The sequence below is a fragment of the Leptonychotes weddellii genome, chromosome 8 (assembly GCF_054177405.1).
Source record: "Leptonychotes weddellii isolate Sample4059 chromosome 8, ASM5417740v2, whole genome shotgun sequence".
In the NCBI taxonomy this organism is placed as follows: domain Eukaryota; kingdom Metazoa; phylum Chordata; class Mammalia; order Carnivora; family Phocidae; genus Leptonychotes; species Leptonychotes weddellii.
Window position 1 is genome coordinate 128434184 of NC_138376.1, and position 20372 is coordinate 128454555.

At 49.0% G+C, this 20372-nt stretch overlaps 1 protein-coding gene across 3 annotated transcripts in view; it reads right to left on the reverse strand.

Moving 5' to 3' along the window:
- Window positions 1-7658: 7658 nt before the first annotated feature.
- The window catches only part of LOC145723175 (uncharacterized), a 50867-nt gene continuing 38153 nt past the window's right edge, over window positions 7659-20372 (reverse strand). The window contains exons 6-11 of one of the 3 annotated variants that reach the window (XM_081829294.1): window positions 19021-19104; window positions 17327-17436; window positions 12884-12944; window positions 12033-12244; window positions 9814-9839; window positions 7659-9084 (exon numbers count right to left, since the gene is read on the reverse strand). In XM_081829294.1, the coding sequence (XP_081685420.1) occupies window positions 8948-9084; window positions 9814-9839; window positions 12033-12244; window positions 12884-12944; window positions 17327-17436; window positions 19021-19104 (630 nt within the window). In that variant the 3' untranslated portion in view covers window positions 7659-8947. Of the gene's footprint in view, window positions 9085-9756; window positions 9840-12032; window positions 17059-17326; window positions 17437-19020; window positions 19105-20372 lie in introns of those variants that run through there. The other 2 variants (XR_014148063.1, XR_014148062.1) reach the window with 2 other exon arrangements.

A 20372-nucleotide genomic window follows, 5' to 3' on the forward strand; every position in this document is an offset into this window, starting at 1 on the left:
GGTTCTCAGGGCAAGCGCCTGCCCTCTCCAGCCTTTTCAATGAAGGCTGCGGTGCATGACAGTTTACAGCCAAAAACTTCCTCAGGCCCAGCTGTAAAGAATTCCCGGCTGGTAACAATGTGCCTCCTTGGGAGGGAGGCGGCGCTCCCAGCTCTTTCTCCCGCAAGGTCTGTCTCTGCCTGGGAAGCCAGCCATTCGAGTGAAATACCCAAAAGGGCCAATGGCTGGACCTCAGGATGCAGATGGTCACCCCCAAAATAACCTGGCAAACCCTTTACCAGAAATCTCCCCCGCCACACACACACACGCACACGCGCCCCTCAATTCCCAGAGAGGCAGTTTTCCCCAGGCCCAACCCTTCCCAAGCAACAAAACCATCTGTCTTTTAGGAGCAGGCACCCATGATGCCCTAATAGGCTCAAGGCCAGGGGGTCAGGGGACACACTGGGGGACCCTTCTTTGCTGGGAGAAACACTACATTTATTTTCTGATTCTATACTTTGCACTCCGTGTAGAATATACTGTGTGTCACGCAGACACGTAGTGTGTGTGTGACCATAAAAACCTCAAGCCTGAATCACGGGTCACATGTTAGTGGGTTTTCCTCGCCTTTGTTCATTTTGTCCTTCTACCGAGCTCAGTCTCCCAACCCGGGAAGCAGAGCTGCCAAAGGCGTCGGCAAGTCCTAAAACTAAGACCATGAAGGAAGGGCGCTTCCTAGCAAGTCATTTCTGTCACCAGTTGGTCGGTTTGTCTCCCATTGAATGAAACCCAGTTCATTTTAGTATCTGTTTTAAGGCTGCGTCACGTAATTCTTTGGATTCTTCACCCTTAAAATGTTTTCAAGGCCGTTGGGTTGCTTGAGGTGCCTCTGGTTGGCGGAAAACACACAGTCCTGTCTTCCCTGAGCTCCGGGGCCCTGCACCAGGCGGAGCCCGGCGTCAGGCCATCAAGCAGGCGCCACACAGCCTCCTCAGCTGCGGGCACCCCTCAGCCGCGGGCACCCCTCAGCCGCGGGCACCCCCTCTGCGGCAGGCACCCCCTCAGCAGCAGGGACCCCCTCAGCCGCGGGCACCCCCTCTGCGGCGGGCACCCCCTCAGCAGCAGGGACCCCCTCAGCCGCGGCCCGGCTGACTGTCAGCTGCAGAGAGCCCAGAAGCCGGGTCCCCCCTCACTAGACGCTCTGTGTGGCACGGGACGCCGCATGGTTTCCTGACAGTTGACACATTAAAAGCAAACAGACATGCGGGGCGAGAGGCTCATGCCTGGGCCGTCCCGGGCCTTCCGACCCCGAACGGCGGCTGCTGGCCCTTCGGACTCCAGGCGGCAGAGGCGAGCTCAGGGCGCGGCCGGCCTGCCCCCCTGCTGGGGCGGGGAGCTGCAGCGTGTCCCATGTGGACACCTCGTTTCGTCCACCCCTGGGGCGTGGGCTTCTTCACGGTGTGTAAGTGGGGTCCCGTTTCCTGACCTCCCTTGAATGCAGGCGGAGCCCTTCCACGGTCCGGCCGGCCGTGGCCCGGATTGCCGTGGCTGTCGCTGTCGTCCGGTCTTCCTCGGGGCTCCCTGCGGCCCCCCGGCCCCACGCCTGCTCCGTTTGCCTGCGTGCTCCTGCGGCTGTGGCCCCGGGCCTCTCTGCACACAGTAAGTGGCTTGTGACGTGTCCACCGGCCTCCGTGGCCCTTTGATTCTACTGCGTGGGACGGAGAGCTCACTTCGGCGCGGCCCTCCCTCCCCCAGGTCGCCGGTCCTGGCCGCACTGGCCTCTGTGGGCCTCCCGCTCCTCGAGGCTCTGCTCCTGCTCCCCAGAGGCCACAGCTTTCGGGGCCTCACCGAGAAGGTCCAGCAGTCTTCTGGATTTATTGTCTGCTTCCGGTAGTTCCCTCTGCCCCGAGGCCGCTTCTCCTCGGATCCCTACAGATAATCCCATCACCCTTCGCCCTCGACTCTTGGCCTCAAGTGATTCCCTTACCCTGCTCACTCGCCCTGCACTGGGCGGCCTGCGGCTGGCTCTCCGTGGCCGGCTCTCCGTGGCCCTGCTGCGGCGGACGCCGTCATGCCCTAAACACAGGCGAGACGCAGGCTCCGACCACTCACCGCGACACCAGGTCTCAGCCTGTGGTGGGGACTCGACGGGTCCCCGCTGAGGGACGGGCTTGGCAAAACTGAAATGCAGCCTGGAGGGTGTGTCCAGGAGGAGCAGGGGCCACTGTCCCCAGATCCACCTGGACACACTCTCGGGAGCATCGTCACGACGCAGGCCACACCGTCAGCCAACACTCACTAAAATGCACGAGCCTGGTCTTTTTTCAGTCGCACACGCGTGGATTCAGTCAGTTGTCTCAAAGACGTTACAGGGGGAGTCCCTGTGGACACTGTGTATAAAATGAGGCCCAAAGAACGAACAGAAATTAACTCTTCCAGAGGAAGCAGTGAGTGTGAAGGGGATAGGAGCCTCCCTCCAGGCTTAGAATTACGCCGCAAATCCTGACGGGAGACTCCACTTAGTATCGAGGTGATGATTATATGCATAGCACCGTGGGGCCGTCTCGCTCCTTTCTTTGTATCTTCTCTATACCTACACCTACATTTTGGAAAACCCCATTTTGGTACCAAATGACGTATGAGGTCTCAAATCTATTCCCTGGGAAGGGCCCACGCCTGGCCAGCCCTGATTTCCACCATCGCTCGTCAGCAGGAAGAGCAGACCTTAGGGCCGAATCCTCCGGGGTTGTGATCGTTGCTCCGACGAGGGCTGGTGCAGCGGCCGGGGCTCAGAGCTCACAGACCTGACGTCTGTCTGAGGGAGCAGAGGCAGCCTGGGGGGTCCGGGCCGGGGACAGGGCCGTTCCGGGCCCGGGAGCGGAGGACAGACCGCGCTTTCTGTGGAAGAAGCCAGCGAGAAGCAGCAAGGCTGCACGTGGGATTTGAGGACATGCAGAGACACGGAGACCCGAGGAAGGCAGAGAGCATCGGGATAGAGATCCCGATCGAGAGATTCTGGAGCCAAGATGAGAACAGCAGCTAGGAGAGAGTGGCCTTTTCGTGACAGCAGAGATTCAAAGACACAGTCCCCGATCTAGGAAGGCCAAGCCGGCAGGACATTCTGTGTTGAGACAGACATGCTAAGTGTGAGATATGGGAAGTGAAAGGGGGCAGTGGGCCGGGAGGTAGGGGGGTGAGGCCCTGAGCAGACTGCCTGAAGGGGGTGGGCTTTCAGCATCTTCAAGGATAGTTGGGAAGATCCTGAGAAGGTCTGCAGGGTAGTCTGGAAACGAGTGGGGCGCTTTCAGGGGGGTCCTATAGAAATTCCCATAAATACACAGATGAAGACAAAAAATGAACAACAAAGACTAAGACAGCGATCAAATTACAAGAATGGTTTGGGGGTGACTAATCTGGGGGCAGGAGAGAGAAGACAAAGGCAGAGCCAGGCAGGCTGCAGCTGGGGCCGCATGGGGCCCACTGGGGAGGACAGAGGACGGAAGTGCCCGAGGGGAGCCGGCCTGGCTCCCGCGTGTCTGGTTGGAAGGATGGGGAGGGAGGAGCTAAGATAGGAGCTCCCTACATATCAGATACCAGACTGATGGTAAAAACGGGGCCACAGGAGGGCTTAGCAGGGCTGTGAGGAGAGATCCTCGAGCAGTGGTCCATTTGGAAATGAGAATTGGCACGTTCTGCGTACAACCGAACTCACACAGCCAACGGGCTACTGCCAGCCCAAGCCCCGGCTCAACCGCGGGAGCTGAGGCCTCTTGCACGCAAGGAATGGTCCACAGCACCCTCCGGACAGCAGCAGCCCTGCCGGGGGCCAAGGGCCTGGCTCATATGCTCAGGCAGCTAAGGCCCGCAGACAGACAAACAACGGAGCGGCAGCTGGATTTCTGACTTCTCTTCTTCTAAACCTACCTAGTTTCCACTAGACCAGCTAATGCACATGCGAGTGGGAACAAAGGCACCGTCCCCCCCTCGCCCACCACACGCACTCAGCCAGGCCTAGAGGGGACCTGGTGTGTGTGTGTTTGGGGAAGGGAACAGGTTGGCTTAAATACTTTTGAAATCTGAAACAAACTTTAATCATATGAAGGATGACAATATGCTAGGAGGAAGGAAAATCTCATCCCTTAAACAATTCGCCATCCAATGAGAGAGGTTGGAAACTAGAGGGAAGAGCAAAAGCCGACTAGAGCTTATGGCTGAATACTTTCTCCTCATCACCTTTCCGCAGAACCCTGTGGAAGTCTGTGCTATTCTCCTCCCCCTCTGAAACTTTCCATAGTAAAGTAAATGTAGACCCAAGAGGTAGAGAAGTTCCCCAGGGTCACACAGCGAGAAAGCCAAGTGATGCGAGTGGACTACAGTGATTCCAAAACAGGAGTAGGAAAACTCAAGTCATGTTCCTTGGTCTTTTACTAACTCAGTCTGTGCTTGTCCACTTGCTGCCCAGCTTCCCGCCATCATCATTAACCCCAGAGGAAGGTTTTTGCAAATGGCATGCTACTATGAGACCTCCTTCACCGGAGCATGGGAGGGGTTCGGGAGGTTGAAGGTCGTGAAGGAGGCTCGGATAGAGCTCTCTGCCAAGGTTTGAGTTCAGGCTATACGCTGTCATGGATTTCTCGCGTCCCGGGCAAAACGAAATTGTGTTAAAACTTAAAAACCCAATTAAAACTTAAATATGTGGGAATCTTGTTATTTTTTTACAACAGGCAATAATGTGAGTCATCAGTTGGCTAGTTGGCCAGAGAATGGGATTAAAGATCAGGTAAATCGTGGCCTTCAAATGAGAAGATCATTGGACACCTGTAGCCCGTAGCCCGAGTTTCTGCCACCATTTATAACACAGATACGCTGGTTCCAAGGAAAGATCTGGGAAGGCTGACAAGATGCCATTCTGAATCAGTGCCATTTTCAGTTGCACACTGAGGAGGCAAAGGTCCTCCTAAAATCGATGGGCTCGGTGCCCAATACAGGGCCACAACTTGTTTCTTGCGTCTTTGGAAAACAAGCACCCCAATTAACAGACTAGCAGACTAGCAGAAGATTGAGATCTACAGGACTGCAACGTGCGGAGCAGTATCACTATAAAAAGTGTGCTTGCGGAAACACCTTCCATTACAAAAAATGTGACAAGCGTATCGAACCACTGATCAACTATTTGCCATAATCCTTGGCTTAAACGACTAGACCCAATCTAGCAAATTCTTTACGTGCATTTGGCTTCCCTATCCATTTGGCCATACACGAGCATCTTGCCCCTATAGTCTGTTCTCAACACAGTAGTCAAAATAAACTCCTCTTCCATGTCCCTCCCTAGCCCCAGATACTTGTGGACAGCAGGGCTCTGGTGCTGGCATGCTGGGAAATGACTCTGATACAGAGGTAGCCTTCAAGTTCACGACCAGGAAGGCTGTTGCAGGAATCACAGAACAGAAGGATTCACAGACCAAATGAAGAGGCTCAAATCACAGGGTTCAACGAAATCAACTAGAGACACACCGTGAGAAACAAGGGAAAGGAAATGGGGCAGGTCAACTCACTTGGGTGGAAGACCCTCACTACGTGGACTCAGGTATCTGGTGGCTCCATCACATTCCCGATGACGGTGTGGTGATGAGGACCAGCGCTGAGGCTGAGCAAACCAGCTCAGTAGATGCCTAGAGAGTAAATCCTATGGCGAACCTTCATGGATTCATGACCCAGCATCAACAGGACACACTTGCGGGCAGTCTTGTTTCGTCTGACCCGTCACCCCATCTCCTCCACCTCCAGCTCACTCTGAGGGGAATCCCAGATGTCAGAGCCTCATCCATAAAAGAAATATTGCAGTATGTATCCCTTAAAGATAGGATTCCTTTTGGGTGAAGCTAACCATACTAATACCATTATCAAACCTAAAAAAGAATTCCTTAATATCATCAAAAATCTAGTCAGTGTTTAGGGCGCCTGGGTGGTGCAGTCAGTTAAGCGTCTGACTTTTGGTTTCAGCTCAGGTCATGATCTCAGGGTCCTGGGATAGAGCCCAGTGTTGGGCTCTGTGCTCAGCATGGAGTCTGCTTGAGATTCACTCTCTCCCCCTCTCCCCCAGCCCCTCCTGCTTGTTCTCTCCCTCTCTTTCTAAAATAAATAAATAAATCTTTAAAAAAAAATCTAGTCAGTGTTCAAATTTCCCTGTTGGTCTCATGAGTTCATGAGGAAATTCTTATACGTATCTTTTGATGCTCTGGTGCAAGAATTTCCATAGCTGGGTTATAAGCCTAGAAAGGGTATTTCTGGGTAATGTCTTCCTTCAGTATTTCCAGAAGATCTGAATTGTTTTCCAAAGAGGTTACACCAATTGTATATGCCACCTGCAGTGATTGAGTTTCCACTCGCTTTGCAGCTTGCCCAACAATGGATATCATCAGATTTTATCATCTTCCCTAACTGTTAGGTTTAAAAAGAATGTTATGGTTTCAAATTGCATTTTCCTGATTACTAAGGATTTTGAGTATCCTGTTGAATCTTCTTTTTTAAATTCAATTACAGGAGTTCTTTTTAAATGTCGGTACCAATCATTTGTCGATGTTATGAACAGCAAACATTCTCCCACTCTGTGACTAGACTATTCCCATCCTTGATGATATCTTTTTGTGAAAAGAAAATCTCCATTTCAACATGGTCAAATTTATCACCCTGTTCTTTCCATTTTACCGTCTTTGTGCCTTTAAGAGAGCCACTCCTGTCCCCAAGATAGCCTCCTATATTCTTAAAGTTTCATAGTCCTGTCGTTTTACGTTTAGGACTTTAATCCACATAGAATTGACTTCTGTGCATGAGATGAGGCAGAGATGCAGTCTCAATGGGGAAAACCAATCGTCCAAGCACCGTTTGCTAAATCATCCACTGTCTCACCAAAGATCAGCAACAAATCTGCTGTGCAGCTTCCACTATGCATCTGATTTTGGAGTCTGATTTTTTATGCTAGGCTCTCCCTATTCTAATTCACGGATGCTTTTATCCACCCTTGAACCAAAAAAGTGCCATTTAAATTGCTATAGTAAATCAGGGCCTGAGATCTTGTAGAACAAGCCCCACCTTACCACCTTCTGTTCCCAGTGTGTCCTACCTGTTCCAGCCAGTAGCTCCTCTATGATAACTGCAGAATTAGTTTGTCAAATTCCATGAAAAATTACTGAAATTGCATTAAATCTAAAAATCAGATTGAGGAGAACTCACACCATTTAAATATGTGGTATTTCTATTCAAGAGCACAGGTCTTTTTTAATGTCTCTCAATGTTTTATGATTTTTTTTCATAAAGGGCTTACACATTTTTTTACAAATTAACTCATAGATAATTTTGATTGTTACCATAAATGTAATCTTTAAAAAACTATTTTATAAAATTTTTATAATTTTTATGTAGACACTTATCCCATTATAAAATTTCATATAAATCTCATACAGAATCTCATTATAAAGCAAACACTTAGTAACCACCACCCAGGGCAAGAAATAGCTCATTTCCAGCATCCAAGTTCCCTTCCCCATCAAGAGCCCCTCTCTCCCTTTTAAAGTTAACCATTTTCCAGAAACGTATGATACCTTCTTGCCTTGCTATGTTCTTTGGGATTTTTCTATTACAAAAAATAGTTTTATATCTTTTGTAAATGTTGTAGCTTCTTTTTTTTTTTTCTTGCTTATAATACTGGCCAAACTTCCAGAAGAGTCTTGAATAGAAATGAAAAGAACAGGCATCCTTCAATTGCTCCCAACTTCAGAAAGGTTTCAATATTTCACCATTAAGTACATTTTTTTACAAATACATTTTTAGGTACACTAACAAATTGAGTAATTTCCTTTTTACTCATCAATTGCAATAATTTTTTATTAGAGCAGAAGTTATTGAAATGAACTCTATATTACTGGGGTTAATTTGTTAAGATTTTGCTTAGGACTTTTACAGCTACATTCTTGAATAAGAACAGCCTTCTAGGTTATGCTGGGTTCACAAAAAGAGTTGAGAGATGTGCCTTCCTTTCTCATTTTCTGGAGAGCTCACATATGAATGGTGGCATTATTCCTTACTTAAGTATTTGGAGAATTCACCAGGGAAATCATAGAGGCCTAGAGTTTTCTCATTTTCTTTGTTAGAAGGTTTTGGAAATTATGTATTCAATAACTAGGACTATTTAAATTTTCTATTTCTTCTCTCTAAAATAATTTACAAGAATTTATTCAATGTTACTATTGAGATGTCATCTGTTTTTCTAATTGTTATTCCTTTGTAATGATCCGTATTTTCTCCCTGGCGTCTTTAAAGAACTTCATTTTACATTCGCTGTTCTTTTTATGTATTGCTCTTATGATTCCTTGGGATCCCTAAATCTAAGGATTGGTTTCTTTCATCTATTCTGGAATTTTAAAATTTCTTCATTGATATATGCTTCTTCCCCATTCTCTCAATTATTCCTGCTGGAGCTATAATTAAACATATGTTGGATTTTCTTACTAGAGCTTCTGTTTCCTTTGACCTCTCTGTTATATATTCCATTGCTTTGTTTCTCTGTGCTGTATTTTGGATAATCCGTCTTGATCTATATAGTTCACTATCTTCAGCCATGTCGAACCTATTCTTTAACCCCTTCATTATTTTTATATTTATTAATTTTCCACTCTAAAGGCTCTATTTCATTCTTTTTCAAACACTTTTGATTTATTTTAAGAGTCTCCTAATGCTTACTCATAATTTAAAAATTCTTTCTAAAATTTAAACATATAAATCATACTTAGGTATTTTCTTCATCTTTTCATTTCTATTAGCTCGACCCTCTGTGAGTCATATTCTGCTGACTCTTTTTTCTATTTGTTCTCATTCATGGTTCTGGGTTTCTGTATGAACAATGTCACATTTATAATGAATATATGATTTAGTTGATGATGCTATTGTTGCCTATCATAACTTTGAATTAAAGAAACAGAAATCTGCCATTTAATTGTTTCTTTGAGAATTTCAACATTTCTTCATCCTTTGCATCATGGCAAGATGCTAGTCTCATTCCTGGTCCACATAGTTGGTCCAATATCGTCTTGCTGTCCTGGCCTCCTGGAATGAAGGAAAGGGAAAACTATATATAAACTCCAAAAGCCAAGTGTACCTACTGCCTCTTAGAACCCTAATTCTTGGCCATTTTTCCTATTCACCAAGGAGTTAAGAAACAATTTACCACCACCACCACCCCACTCCTGCTATCATCCTGGGACTCTCCTCTCTTCAGGCTGCTGACCCATCTAATTCTCAGCACCAAAATTCCTGTGACTTTTGCCCCTTTTGCACCCAGGGCAGGTGTTCACTCTCTTGCCTCTGTGCATTGCCCATAGCTGCTCAGACTCAGAAATCCTGCTCAGCATCCTGCTTTGACCACAACCTCCCATCCTCCAACATCTCCTTTTTTCCTTCCCACTCTTAACTTTCCTTTGCTTTCCTGGGGCTCTATGTCATCTAACCCCCTGGGCAGAGAAAAGACAGGAGCCAACCACAACATGGTGAGTTTGAATCGCTTGTTCGAGGGGCGCCTGGGTGGCTCAGTTGGTTAGGCGACTGCCTTCGGCTCAGGTCATGATCCTGGAGTCCCGGGATCGAGTCCCGCATCGGGCTCCCTGCTCAGCGGGGAGTCTGCTTCTCCCTCTCTGACCCTCCCCCCTCTCATGTGCTCTCTCTCTCTCTGTCATTCTCTCTCTCAAATAAATAAATAAAATCTTTAAAAAAAAAAAAGAATTGAATCGCTTGTTCGAGTCAGAGGTACTGTGGTCATCCTGGGAGGAGCAGGCTCACCCCTTTTGTGTTCTGGAAGCTTAATCCTAAAGGAAAAGAGAAAGAGACAGAGAGTTGAAGGCTATATTTAAATTATTTTTGTCTCCACGCAAATCTAAAAATGGTATTAATGCCAATGCACATTATTTTCTGCAAATATAAGATTTTTTCCACTTCATTGAACTTCATAACATCAAACATTTTTGGATCAAAGACCCCCTTTAAAACCTTAATTTAAAAAAAAAACACTCTATGAATCCTTTCTCCAAGAAAAATCATAGGTACATAATCATATACAATATATTTTAAGCATTTTAACCACCACCCCCAAGTTTATAAATCTTACGTTAAACACTACAATCTACTAACACTTGCCAATAGATTTCCCCATTCAGTGGCTCTCTGAAGACTGTTTCACTTGTAAATTTTTTATTGTGTGTATGTTCACACTTGTCAATATCTATGCCTCTTTTTTTGATCATATGAATCCATAAGGCTATTATATCTCAGATTGGAAATTACGATCACTGGGGAAATCATGGAAACATTCTTCAAAATTTTGGAAATAAAGCATATAAATTTTGTATTAGCATTTTATACTCAACAATTCTGCTTCGGAAAATGTTTTGAGAGCCACAGATATTGGCTAAATAAAACTGTATCTGCTTCTAACAAAACACACTAATATTCACCAAAACCAATTACCAGAGAAATGAAAACAAATCACTATTAACAAGAGTGTGGGTGCATGCATGTGCTCGTGTGTGTGTGCAGGAAAAAAAAAATCTCTGTTGCAACTTGCATGAAAATCCAAACGACAAAATGACTCAAGAGCGTACACCTGCTGTATGTGTTGGCGTGAAGTTAACATCCGTAAAGCATCTATAATTTAGTAAAATTTGAGGACAACCCAGGAAACAGAGATCAGAGGACAACGGGTGTGAGATGATCCTATCCTGTCTTCAGTTATGGGTTTATATCTGGGTGCCCAGAAGAACGCCATCTGTGACAGAGTCAACTGGAATTAAGAGGAACGCCCAACTCCTTACCAGCCATCGGCCAGCAATGAGTGTGTGCCAGATTTCTCAGGCTTTCTAAAAACCACCTGCCTCTGGGCTAAGCTTCATCTTTATGGTGAAAGAGTATGATGGTTACACTTTAAAGTGCAAGGTGCATTATTTATTAAAATAGTAACTTTGTAAGGACTCTGAAAAAAAAAGTGGATATTGACAAGATTGCAAGGTAGTGAGAGACTGCCTCCAGGTGCCTGGTCCTGAAGGCTTTCCCATGCCACATCAGAATGATACCACTAAAAACACCTGCCCCACAAACACCACTGAACCTAACCAGAGGCGGGGCTGCAACTGTGTTTCTCCCTGGTAAGAGGCAGGCTGGCGGATGCTGCTTCTGCTGGCAGACCTGGTCAATGGGAACGGATGTAGGGTGCCAGGCAAAGGAGCACGTACTCCACCACATACTAGATGCTCTCTACGACGGCTCCCTGCGTTACCTGGGGATGTGGAGCTCGGCTTGTACAAAGAGCTCAGCGTCAGAGAGCTGGTAGCACGTGCTAGGTGGACGTAAAGCACCTTATCAACCTTACTTAACTGAGTCCTCACAACCCTACAGTAGGTACCCCTGTAACCACTGTACAAAACGACACAAGGAGGAAAGCAAGGCCAGGCCTGACAAAGGCGGACGGGGCAGACAGCAGTCAAATCAGCACCGGGAATGCCCATGATGCCATCCTGCCTCGGAGCGAGAAGGGTGGTGGGCACTACATAGACACAGATGGAAAACTGAACCAGGAGGAGCTCATTCATTCCTTCAAGAAAAATTAACCGAGCTCCTGCTGTTTGCCAGTGAGTGAACCAGGAGCAGGGGGCACTGTGGTGAGCAAGACAGCCGGTATGTGCCCCCCTCCCCCCCGTCACTGGGTTTCCAACTGGGGGGCATTTGGGGAGGGGTAGGCAGACAAGCGAAGAGCCCATCTGTGGCCGGAGGGGCGGACATCGCTCGGTGGGAGGGACAGCACAGCCCCCACCCTCGGACGGGGCCCCGCTGCAAGGCTTCCCTGGGAAAGTGGGCTCAGGCTGACATCTAGCGTGGGAGCCTGCCACACTCGATCTGGCACTCCTAGCTCTCAATTCCGTTTACCCTGTCACTGTCCAATTCTCAAAATCTGCAGCTTGGGATTTTTGCAATATTTATCCTTTCTGGCATTTTTCTAGACCACTCACATGCCACACCGGGCTGCTCGGTGTCCTCTGGTTTTCCGATTGGGATCTTCTGTTTTACCAGCTGGGCTGTCGCCTTTCAGGAAGCGGAGGGTGGGCAGTGCTGTGGGCGGTGGGCCGTGCTGTCCAGGTGGCCCCATGTCCCCTGTCCTCCTGCCCCTGGGCCCTGGCCGCACTCCACGCAGCCCGTGTCCACTTGGGATCAGGTAATCCAGCTTTGGGAAGCAAACGTGACCTTCAGCTTTTGTTGTTGCCATCTTCATTAATGTCAGAATATGAGCAATAACTTTTAAAACAGAACTTGGTAAAGTTGGACTAGAAGGATCATTAAGAGGTTTATTTATTCATATTTTAATTTTTTTCATTGCATACTATTTGATATTTTAGGAGAGAGTTCCTTATTGCCAAGAAATACCATTACGTCCCCCATCATACTCCAGGAATCGCCCACCCGAGTAGGGGCCTCGCTGGGCAGCGCCCTGGCGGTGGAGGGACGGGGCAGAGAAACCAGAGAGCGGAAAGGCCAGCGTTGCTTTGGCTGTGCTTTGTTTTTAAGTCAGACTCAAGGTTATATTTTTATCCCTGTAAAACTAAAACTGACCTCTCTCTTCTCTGGCCACCACATCAAGATCCAGAATGGAAATGCAGTTGGGTACAAATGGCATGCTTCTTCATCCCACACTCTAGGTGGTGGCCGCTGCTTACAGGCAGCCCTCCTGCATGCATCAGAGCTGTCATTGGAGAGTCTGCTAACACGCAGCAGGGAAGCTTCCCGGTGCTGGCCCCTCGCCCATGGCCCCCCCGGACCTGAGACAGAGCCTCACTGTGCGGCGTCAGCCCAAGACAACACTGACCAGATCTCCAGCTCTGCCCTCTGGGTCCACATCTGCAAACCAGCCGTTCCTCTCCAACAGTCTGCTCAGGGTAGCACCAAGCAGAGAAAAGCAAACACAGAAGCAAGCTGTCAAGCTCAGCACTCCTTGAACACACAGTGCTGTTGTTAGAATGTCCTCAATATTTTTTCTTGCCAGAGCCTTTGGCTCATATTCATCTTGAACAAAGCAAAGGTAAACGGTGGGTGAAGAAGGTCTTCCGGATCCCATGCAACATGCTTTCGTGTTCGGAAGAACTACACAGATTATACGGATTTTCGGTATGAACCCAACCCATTATTATAGCCCATGAAATTGCATTTTCCTTGCACTCCTTCAGAGAATTAAAAAGAAAGTCTGGCAATAAAATGGGCCTCAGTCTGGGAAGTTTGGGGCCAAAGAAGAGCTGATGGTTGGAGGGATGGCTCCCGGAGCGGGGCTTGTTTCTGCTAGGCCGTTTGTGGGTGTGGACACGACAGCCTCATAGTTCTGAGCCTGTTTTCTGATCTGTGATGAGAACTCGGATCAGCCAGAGGGATGTCAGGGGGATGAAGTGACGCAGGTGCTCAGGGAAGCTTGCACAGGCCCTCACTAGCTGCCACTTGGCTCTCAGTGCTAGTGAGCAATGAACGTGTGTCCCCGTGCTGTCCCCTCCCCCGCCTGCATCCTAGGCTTCCCTGTGACTTTGGGGACAGAGGAGGGGAAGCTGTCTCGTAAGGAATTCCCTTCAGGCCTCCATCAGCCCTGGAGCCTCCTCTGGGCTCTGTCCCAGGCCAGACGACAGACCCCACAGTGACCACCGCAAGGACGTCTCCCTCCCCATAACACCATGGTGACCACTGCAGACCCCACTGGTTCTCACAACAGCTCGGTGAGAACATGGAGTAATGATGGCCATTGCTGCAGTGTGTTCGAGGACATAGACTCTAGAGCCAACAGGAGAACTGCTCAGTGTCACCGGCTACTAAGGGTGGCCTTGGGCCAGGCCCCAGGGGACTTCTTCCTTCCTTCCCCCTTGCTTCTCCCAGTGAGGCCGGTGAAGCAGGGTCCAGGGTGAGCCCCCCTGGACAAGCCCACAGCAAGGCCCTGGGCACTCTGAGCAGGGCGGGGGGCGGGGGATGGGGGGCAGCAGGCCGAGGGGAAGCAAGAGCCGCTGCCCCCACACAGGGGCCCCTTCACGCTGGGATGAGGCAGGTGCCTAAAGGCCCGGCCTGCCATTTGTCTCTGTACACACGATACAGCAAACACCAAGGTAGAAACAAACACAGTCTTTTATCAGCTCCTGGGGAACAGCTGTTGACAAATTGCTTTTCTTGGGAAAGGACTCAGGCCCATGGGTGGGTACACAAGAATTAGAAGATGCGGAGCCGGCCTTTGAGGCACCAGGAACTCAAACAGCTAAAGAATGTACTTGCGGATGGGCAAGTTCAGCCCCAACTGAGGCAGGAGCTCGTGAAAGAGGTAGATACATCCTGGAATGCCTCCTGGAGGAGGTGATGGGTCAGCTACCAAGAGGGAAGAGCTCAACGGAGTGGGTGGAACCCGGTCTCCAACGACGGACTTTGCCTGCCATCTAAACAGGACTGGAGTGGAGAAAGGAAGCTAGCAAATATGTTAGCCGGAAGAGTCCACAAAACGTGGTCTGGTGTGCGCACATGCCGTCCGAAGGCACGTTAGTGCTGAGCCTGGTTCACCAGATTCACCTCTGCTGGGCAGAGCTGGCCAGGCTGCTGCCCCTGTCTCTGCAGCCCCTCCCTGGCTGGAACCTGAGCCCACCACCCGAGGGCGGGGTCCTGGGGCACCCCTGCCTGGGTCCTCGGGGTGTTTACCGATGCTTTGGGTCAATGCTCAGGGAGGAGATTCGGCCAACCCCGTCACCCTCCATTTGGCCGGGGAGCTGACGCCCTGCAGCGCTGAGATGCACCCCGCACATTCGAGGCCTTGCCCAAGCATCAATGCAAAAACCAACACACCGGGTGAAACTTTGCTCCTAGCTTGGCAGCAAATGCGTCAATTTGCGAAGGCATTCTTTGTTTCCAAGTGGGTTTTCCCTAGTCACTGCGTTGCAAAGAATCCAGAGTCTTCGCCCAAGGCTGCGCGCGCACACACACACACACACACACACACACACACACACACGAAGACCAAATGCAGAAAAGCAAAGCAAACAGGATTTTGGAAAACTTGGTCTTCCATCTATTTAAACTCAAAATTTTGCAGTTTTCTTAGCTACAAAAGTGAATCGGATGTCTCCTAAGCGAGTAAATTACATGTTATAAAGTGCCCCAAGGAACTCGGGGACCTCAACGTCACTGATGTTTTGGACATGACCCTGGCTTGGCCACATCCAGGGGCAGGAAGCAGGGGTCAACCCACGGAAAAGGAGCTGACCCCCGTCCGCGCGTTTCTGTGATTACTTGGATCGGTTTAATCCAAACAAAGAGAATATTTTGAAGACGTTCGGCCAATTTTTGATGGGAAGGACAGCCGGCCGAGGGAGGTCACTGGAGCTCACGGAGCTGCCACAGGCGGGATCAGAAGCTGACGTGGGGAATCTTCGGGACAGGAGCCACATTTGCATTTCCGAGGCCAGACCACACTTTTCCTATATATTGCCATTTCCCCGACTGTTTGAACTGATTAAAGGAGCACAGAAAACTACTTACGCCCCTAAATTGCAACAACAAAGGCTGGGTTTCTCTCTTCAATCAAAACAGCATGGCTGGCTGATTCAAATGCTAATAGCCGGGCCTGAATTGGCCACTAAAAGGGAGACACTCTTCCCTGCAAATGACCAGAAAGTCACTCCTTTGCTGCAAGAATCTGCAGGATTCTTCCAGTTGGACGTTCTGTGAAATCGCCCCACGGGAAGCATCACGTGGTGGTCTGGGCTGCAGCACGCTCCATGTGCGGGGTTCTGCAGGAGAGAGGAGAGCCTTCACTTTGAGAGAGCCTCTGACTCAAAGAACGGGCTCTCTTCTGTGACCCCCTCTCCCGGTTATGTGTCCCGGAAGATATCCACACGCACCTGGCAAAGCCGCCAGTTTGAGAGTTGGTTGCCACCATCTTAATACCCCCTAATTCCGAAGTGCCTTGCTTCCTTGGGCTCCAAAGAGAGGAAGCAGCTTCTCCTTCTCTGCTCCCTGCCGCCACGCTCTTCGGTCCTCCCACCAGGCTCTGCTTGCTAGGGGAGCTGGACAGCCAGACAGACTTTGGGCCGGAAGATCCAAGTTCACGTCCTACCTCTCAGGTGTGACGCTGGGGCTCTGTGTCTGTGTATGCCGTGTACCTGTTCAGTCCTAAGGGAATGGGGAGACGGAGGCCTACCTCCTCCCACAGGATAGTAAAAATACCCACGATGCTCCCCATGGGATGTAGGGTCAGCAGATCCCAGGCCACGGTACCTCCACCACTAAAGCGGACCCTGACCAGGCGGGCTACGTTTGGAGCCTGAGCCCCAGTCTCTGTGCCAAACACCAGTCTGGGACAGCACCCACTGATCTCAGGGTCCTGGGATCGACAGCACCCACCTTGTAACAGTGGACGAGGGGCTGAGTGCAGGGCATCTGCTCCGTGCCTGGGAAAGCCCTCAGTGTTGGAACACAGAGCCCGGGGAGGTGCCGAATCGGGGCAGATGATGTAGAGGTTTTAAAGACTTCTCTCTTCGGTCTCTCTTTTGCCATTCTTACAGTACTTTTTTAAATATTTGGTTTCGTGTTTGCCTGATCCACCAATCATGCGACTGCTCACATTCTGACTTCGCACCTATCCGGTGCCTAGTGTGGGGCACATCGCTCACCCAGCCACGCACTCTCGTGTTCCTTTGGTGCGTGGGTGAGGTTAGCTCTGTTCTGCTGACGTACTTGGGCTTGGCAGGAGCAACACAGATTTTAAGTTTGTGTGAATAAGACGTTTTAACAAGTTCCAGTTCCGAGGGAATTATTACATAACCCTCAAAGATAATGATCCCTCTCCTCCATGGCTACTCCCTACAGTCCCTGACAATCTCAAAGGACAGGACTTACTGTGGTTTACTGTGTAGATCTACACTATGTCGGTTTCTTTCTTACTGATTAGCCTTTATGACGCTTCTTTTACTGGGAAATCATCTGCAACACATTGGAGAGTGACAGTTCTTTCGTGGACCTGTGAAAAGGCTGTGAACACAAGTGTGGAAAGACATATTTAAAATAGGCATCCCCAGGGGTGCCTGGGTGGCTCAGTGGGTTAAGCGTCTGCCTTCAGCTCAGGTCATGATCCTGGGGTCCTGGGAGCCCTGGGACCGAGCCCAGCATCAGGCTCCCTCCTCTGCGAAGGGCCTGCTTCTCCCTCTGCCCCTCCCCCCACCCGTGCTCAATCTCTCAAATAAATAAATAAAATCTTTAACAAAATTGGCATCCCCATGTGTTTTAGAAAGGAGTTCACCTCCTGGAGAAGTCCATGTTAGCAAGGGAAGCAGAATACATCTGATGCAAGCGGTGAAGGTATGCTTCACTTTGGGGATCCTTCTCGTCTGGTTTACAAATAATCTTGTTCTGAAAGAAATGTTTTACTTGTATTTTACGTTCATGTCCTACCTCCAGAGCTAAAACGTAAGACTGTCAAGGATGGGTACCCATCCCTCTTTACATCCTTAGAGCACAGTACTATGACACATGGTAGTGGTACATTGTACTGTTCCTTCAGACGAGCAAATCTAGCACTTATTCAACCAAGTTTACACTTATTATGCTTTCAGATGTGTGTCAAAATATTCCGGGCATACTATAAATACTTAGACTCCTCGGCCTTGGTCGTCCAGGATAAATTAGTTGATAAGAGACCGAAAATGTCTCTGAAAAGCAGTAGTATCTGACAGAGAGCTAGGTTCCCCAGGCTCAGAATGGTGAAAAAAAAATTAGATAGATAGATAGATAGATAGATAGATAGATAGATAGATAGATAGAATTAAATGTAACATAGTTAAGGGTGTTATCAAGTACAGTATTTGAGATATTTTAAAAGTCCAAAAACAGTCACATAAATTACAGCACTTTAAATTTAGAAAATAAGGAGAACTTATTTTTTTGAAGATGATGGAAGTAGCTGGAAAGTCAAAGTAAAACCCAATTGAATCCCAATGGAAACAATATTAGGTTTGAGATAATTTCAAAGAGAGGGAAAAACAAAAAACAAGAAACAAGAAACAAGTAGGAATTATAAGGATGGGTGTGGAAGGATGTATAGCGGGGACATTTTCAGGCCCCTGAGGTCTTCGTGAGGAAATTATTACGTGGGAATAAGAACACATCCTCAGTGAGTGCTCCAAAGGAGAAGAGCCAGCTATGATCATGACCCATCCTTGAACTTCACGTCGGCCAGACAGAACCGAGCATCAGTAGTCACAGCACGCTGATCAATTCAGGATTTCCCAGACTTGTCTGATGATTGGAATCACAGGAATTATCTGAGGAGCTTGACCAACCCAGACCAGCTAAATCCACATCTTCGGAAAAAGGCCTGGAAGTGCAAGTTTTTACCAAGAGCCCCAGGTGACTGCTGTGATCCGGCACCTTTGGGGATCGCTCCTAGAGCGGAGCACAGCTCAGGAAGAGAAACTGGTAGTCAAGAGGCTGGTCTTCTCGAACAGCCCCAAACATATGCAAAGAACTTACCACTGTATTCTTCACCTAAAGAGCCAGATGTAAAGCTGGACTATATTAGTAATAGGACAAGATTTGTTTTATAGCTGGGATTTGTGAATATGCTCATGTTAAAGAAAGCATCTGTCCGAATCCTTATTTGAGAAAGAGAGAGAGAGCACAAGTGGGGTAAGGAGCAGAAGGAGAGGGAAAAGCAGACTCCCTGATGAGCAGGGAGCCCAATGTAGGACTCGATCCCAGGACCCTGAGATCATGACCTGAGCTGAAAGCACACTCTTAACTGACTGAGCTACCCAGGCGCCCCCACTGAAAGAATCTTTTCATTTTTTCTACCTCACTATCAATTCTCCTAGATTCCACTGTGAACCCCCCACCTTGGGGCTTCTCTCAGGTAAGACAGCCTGACTTAACCTGGGAGGCAGGCAGAGAGAGGTGGGAGAGGCAGGGAGAGGGGTCAGGGAGGCCCAGGCAGCTCACCTTGTCCTGGCCTCGGGCTCCCCTCTCCATGGCGTCTTGCTGCTCCCACGTTCCCCTCCATTCGGTGAGCTGAGGAAGAAGACCCTGAGAGGAGAACGTGACATGGGCTTTTGCAAACACCCCTCGGTGCTGCAGTTTATTGACACTGTCAGCCTCATGGTAACACTCCACCTCCACCCTAACTTAAAAAGTGGGAAACCTGCCCCGTTGTTTGCACCCAGACAGGGACAGGCTCCCCACTATAATCTCAGGCTAAGATCCCAAGCACAGTACGGTGTGGCCCACACCCAAATCTCATCCCTAACGTTAGGGTGCATACAGGTCGCACCCCGCCATTTAGGTTCTCTGCTTTGCTGGTGCTGGTGGCTGTGTTTGCGTGGGGATGCTCTGTGCCTTACGCACAACGCCACCTGAGGTGTGTGTATCTCCCTCTCTGGTTAAGTATAAACGGAATATCAGATATGGAACAACACAGAGCATTTTCTCCATGCTTGCTTCTGTTCCCCTCCTTGCTGGATTCAGATTTGTCTATCTATTCTTTTCTCTCGAATCATCTCCGGAGGAAAACCAGGCAAAATCTGTGCAGGGGTTCCACTTCTTCCACAGACTTCTTCTGGGCCTTGCAGGCAACTGCGCAGGGGCGTGGAGGCGTGTGGATCCGGAACTCGGTCTTTCTGGGTTGACATTCAGCTCTGGCCCTTCTGTCTTGTCACTCTGGGTGATGACCTAATTCAGCGCCCCATTTGTCTCATCGACCTGGTAAAGGCAGGCCATGGCTCCTAACTAAACGTCAAGAAATATAGAACCCTGGCACATAGTGACATTTAATCACACTGGCTGATAAGGATAATCGGCCATTTCTGCCTTTCAGCTCCCATGGGACCCTTTTCCGGGAAGCTGACAGTCTGATCTGGCCCCTTCTTGCCTCCAGGACCCCTCCTCCAGCTTCCCATGACCACACATCACCCCACCCTATTTCTGTTCTCTGCACACACCAGGCTTGGCCCGTGCGGGGTCTCTGCTGCTCCCCAGCCTGGTGCTCTTCCATCTGATGCCACCATGCTGGCTTCTCTGGGTCACTCACTCGTCACCCTAGTGTCATCTCTGCAGATCTGAGCCACCCAGTGAGAGTGGGTAAGAAAAATGGGGTGGACGATGTTTATAGCAGCAATGTCCACAATAGCCAAACTGTGGAAAGAGCCAAGATGTCCATCGACAGATGACTGGATAAAGAAGATGTGGTATATATATACAATGGAATATTATGCAGCCATCAAAAGGAATGAGATCTTGCCATTTGCAACGACGTGGATGGAACTGGAGGGTATTATGTTGAGTGAAATAAGTCAAAC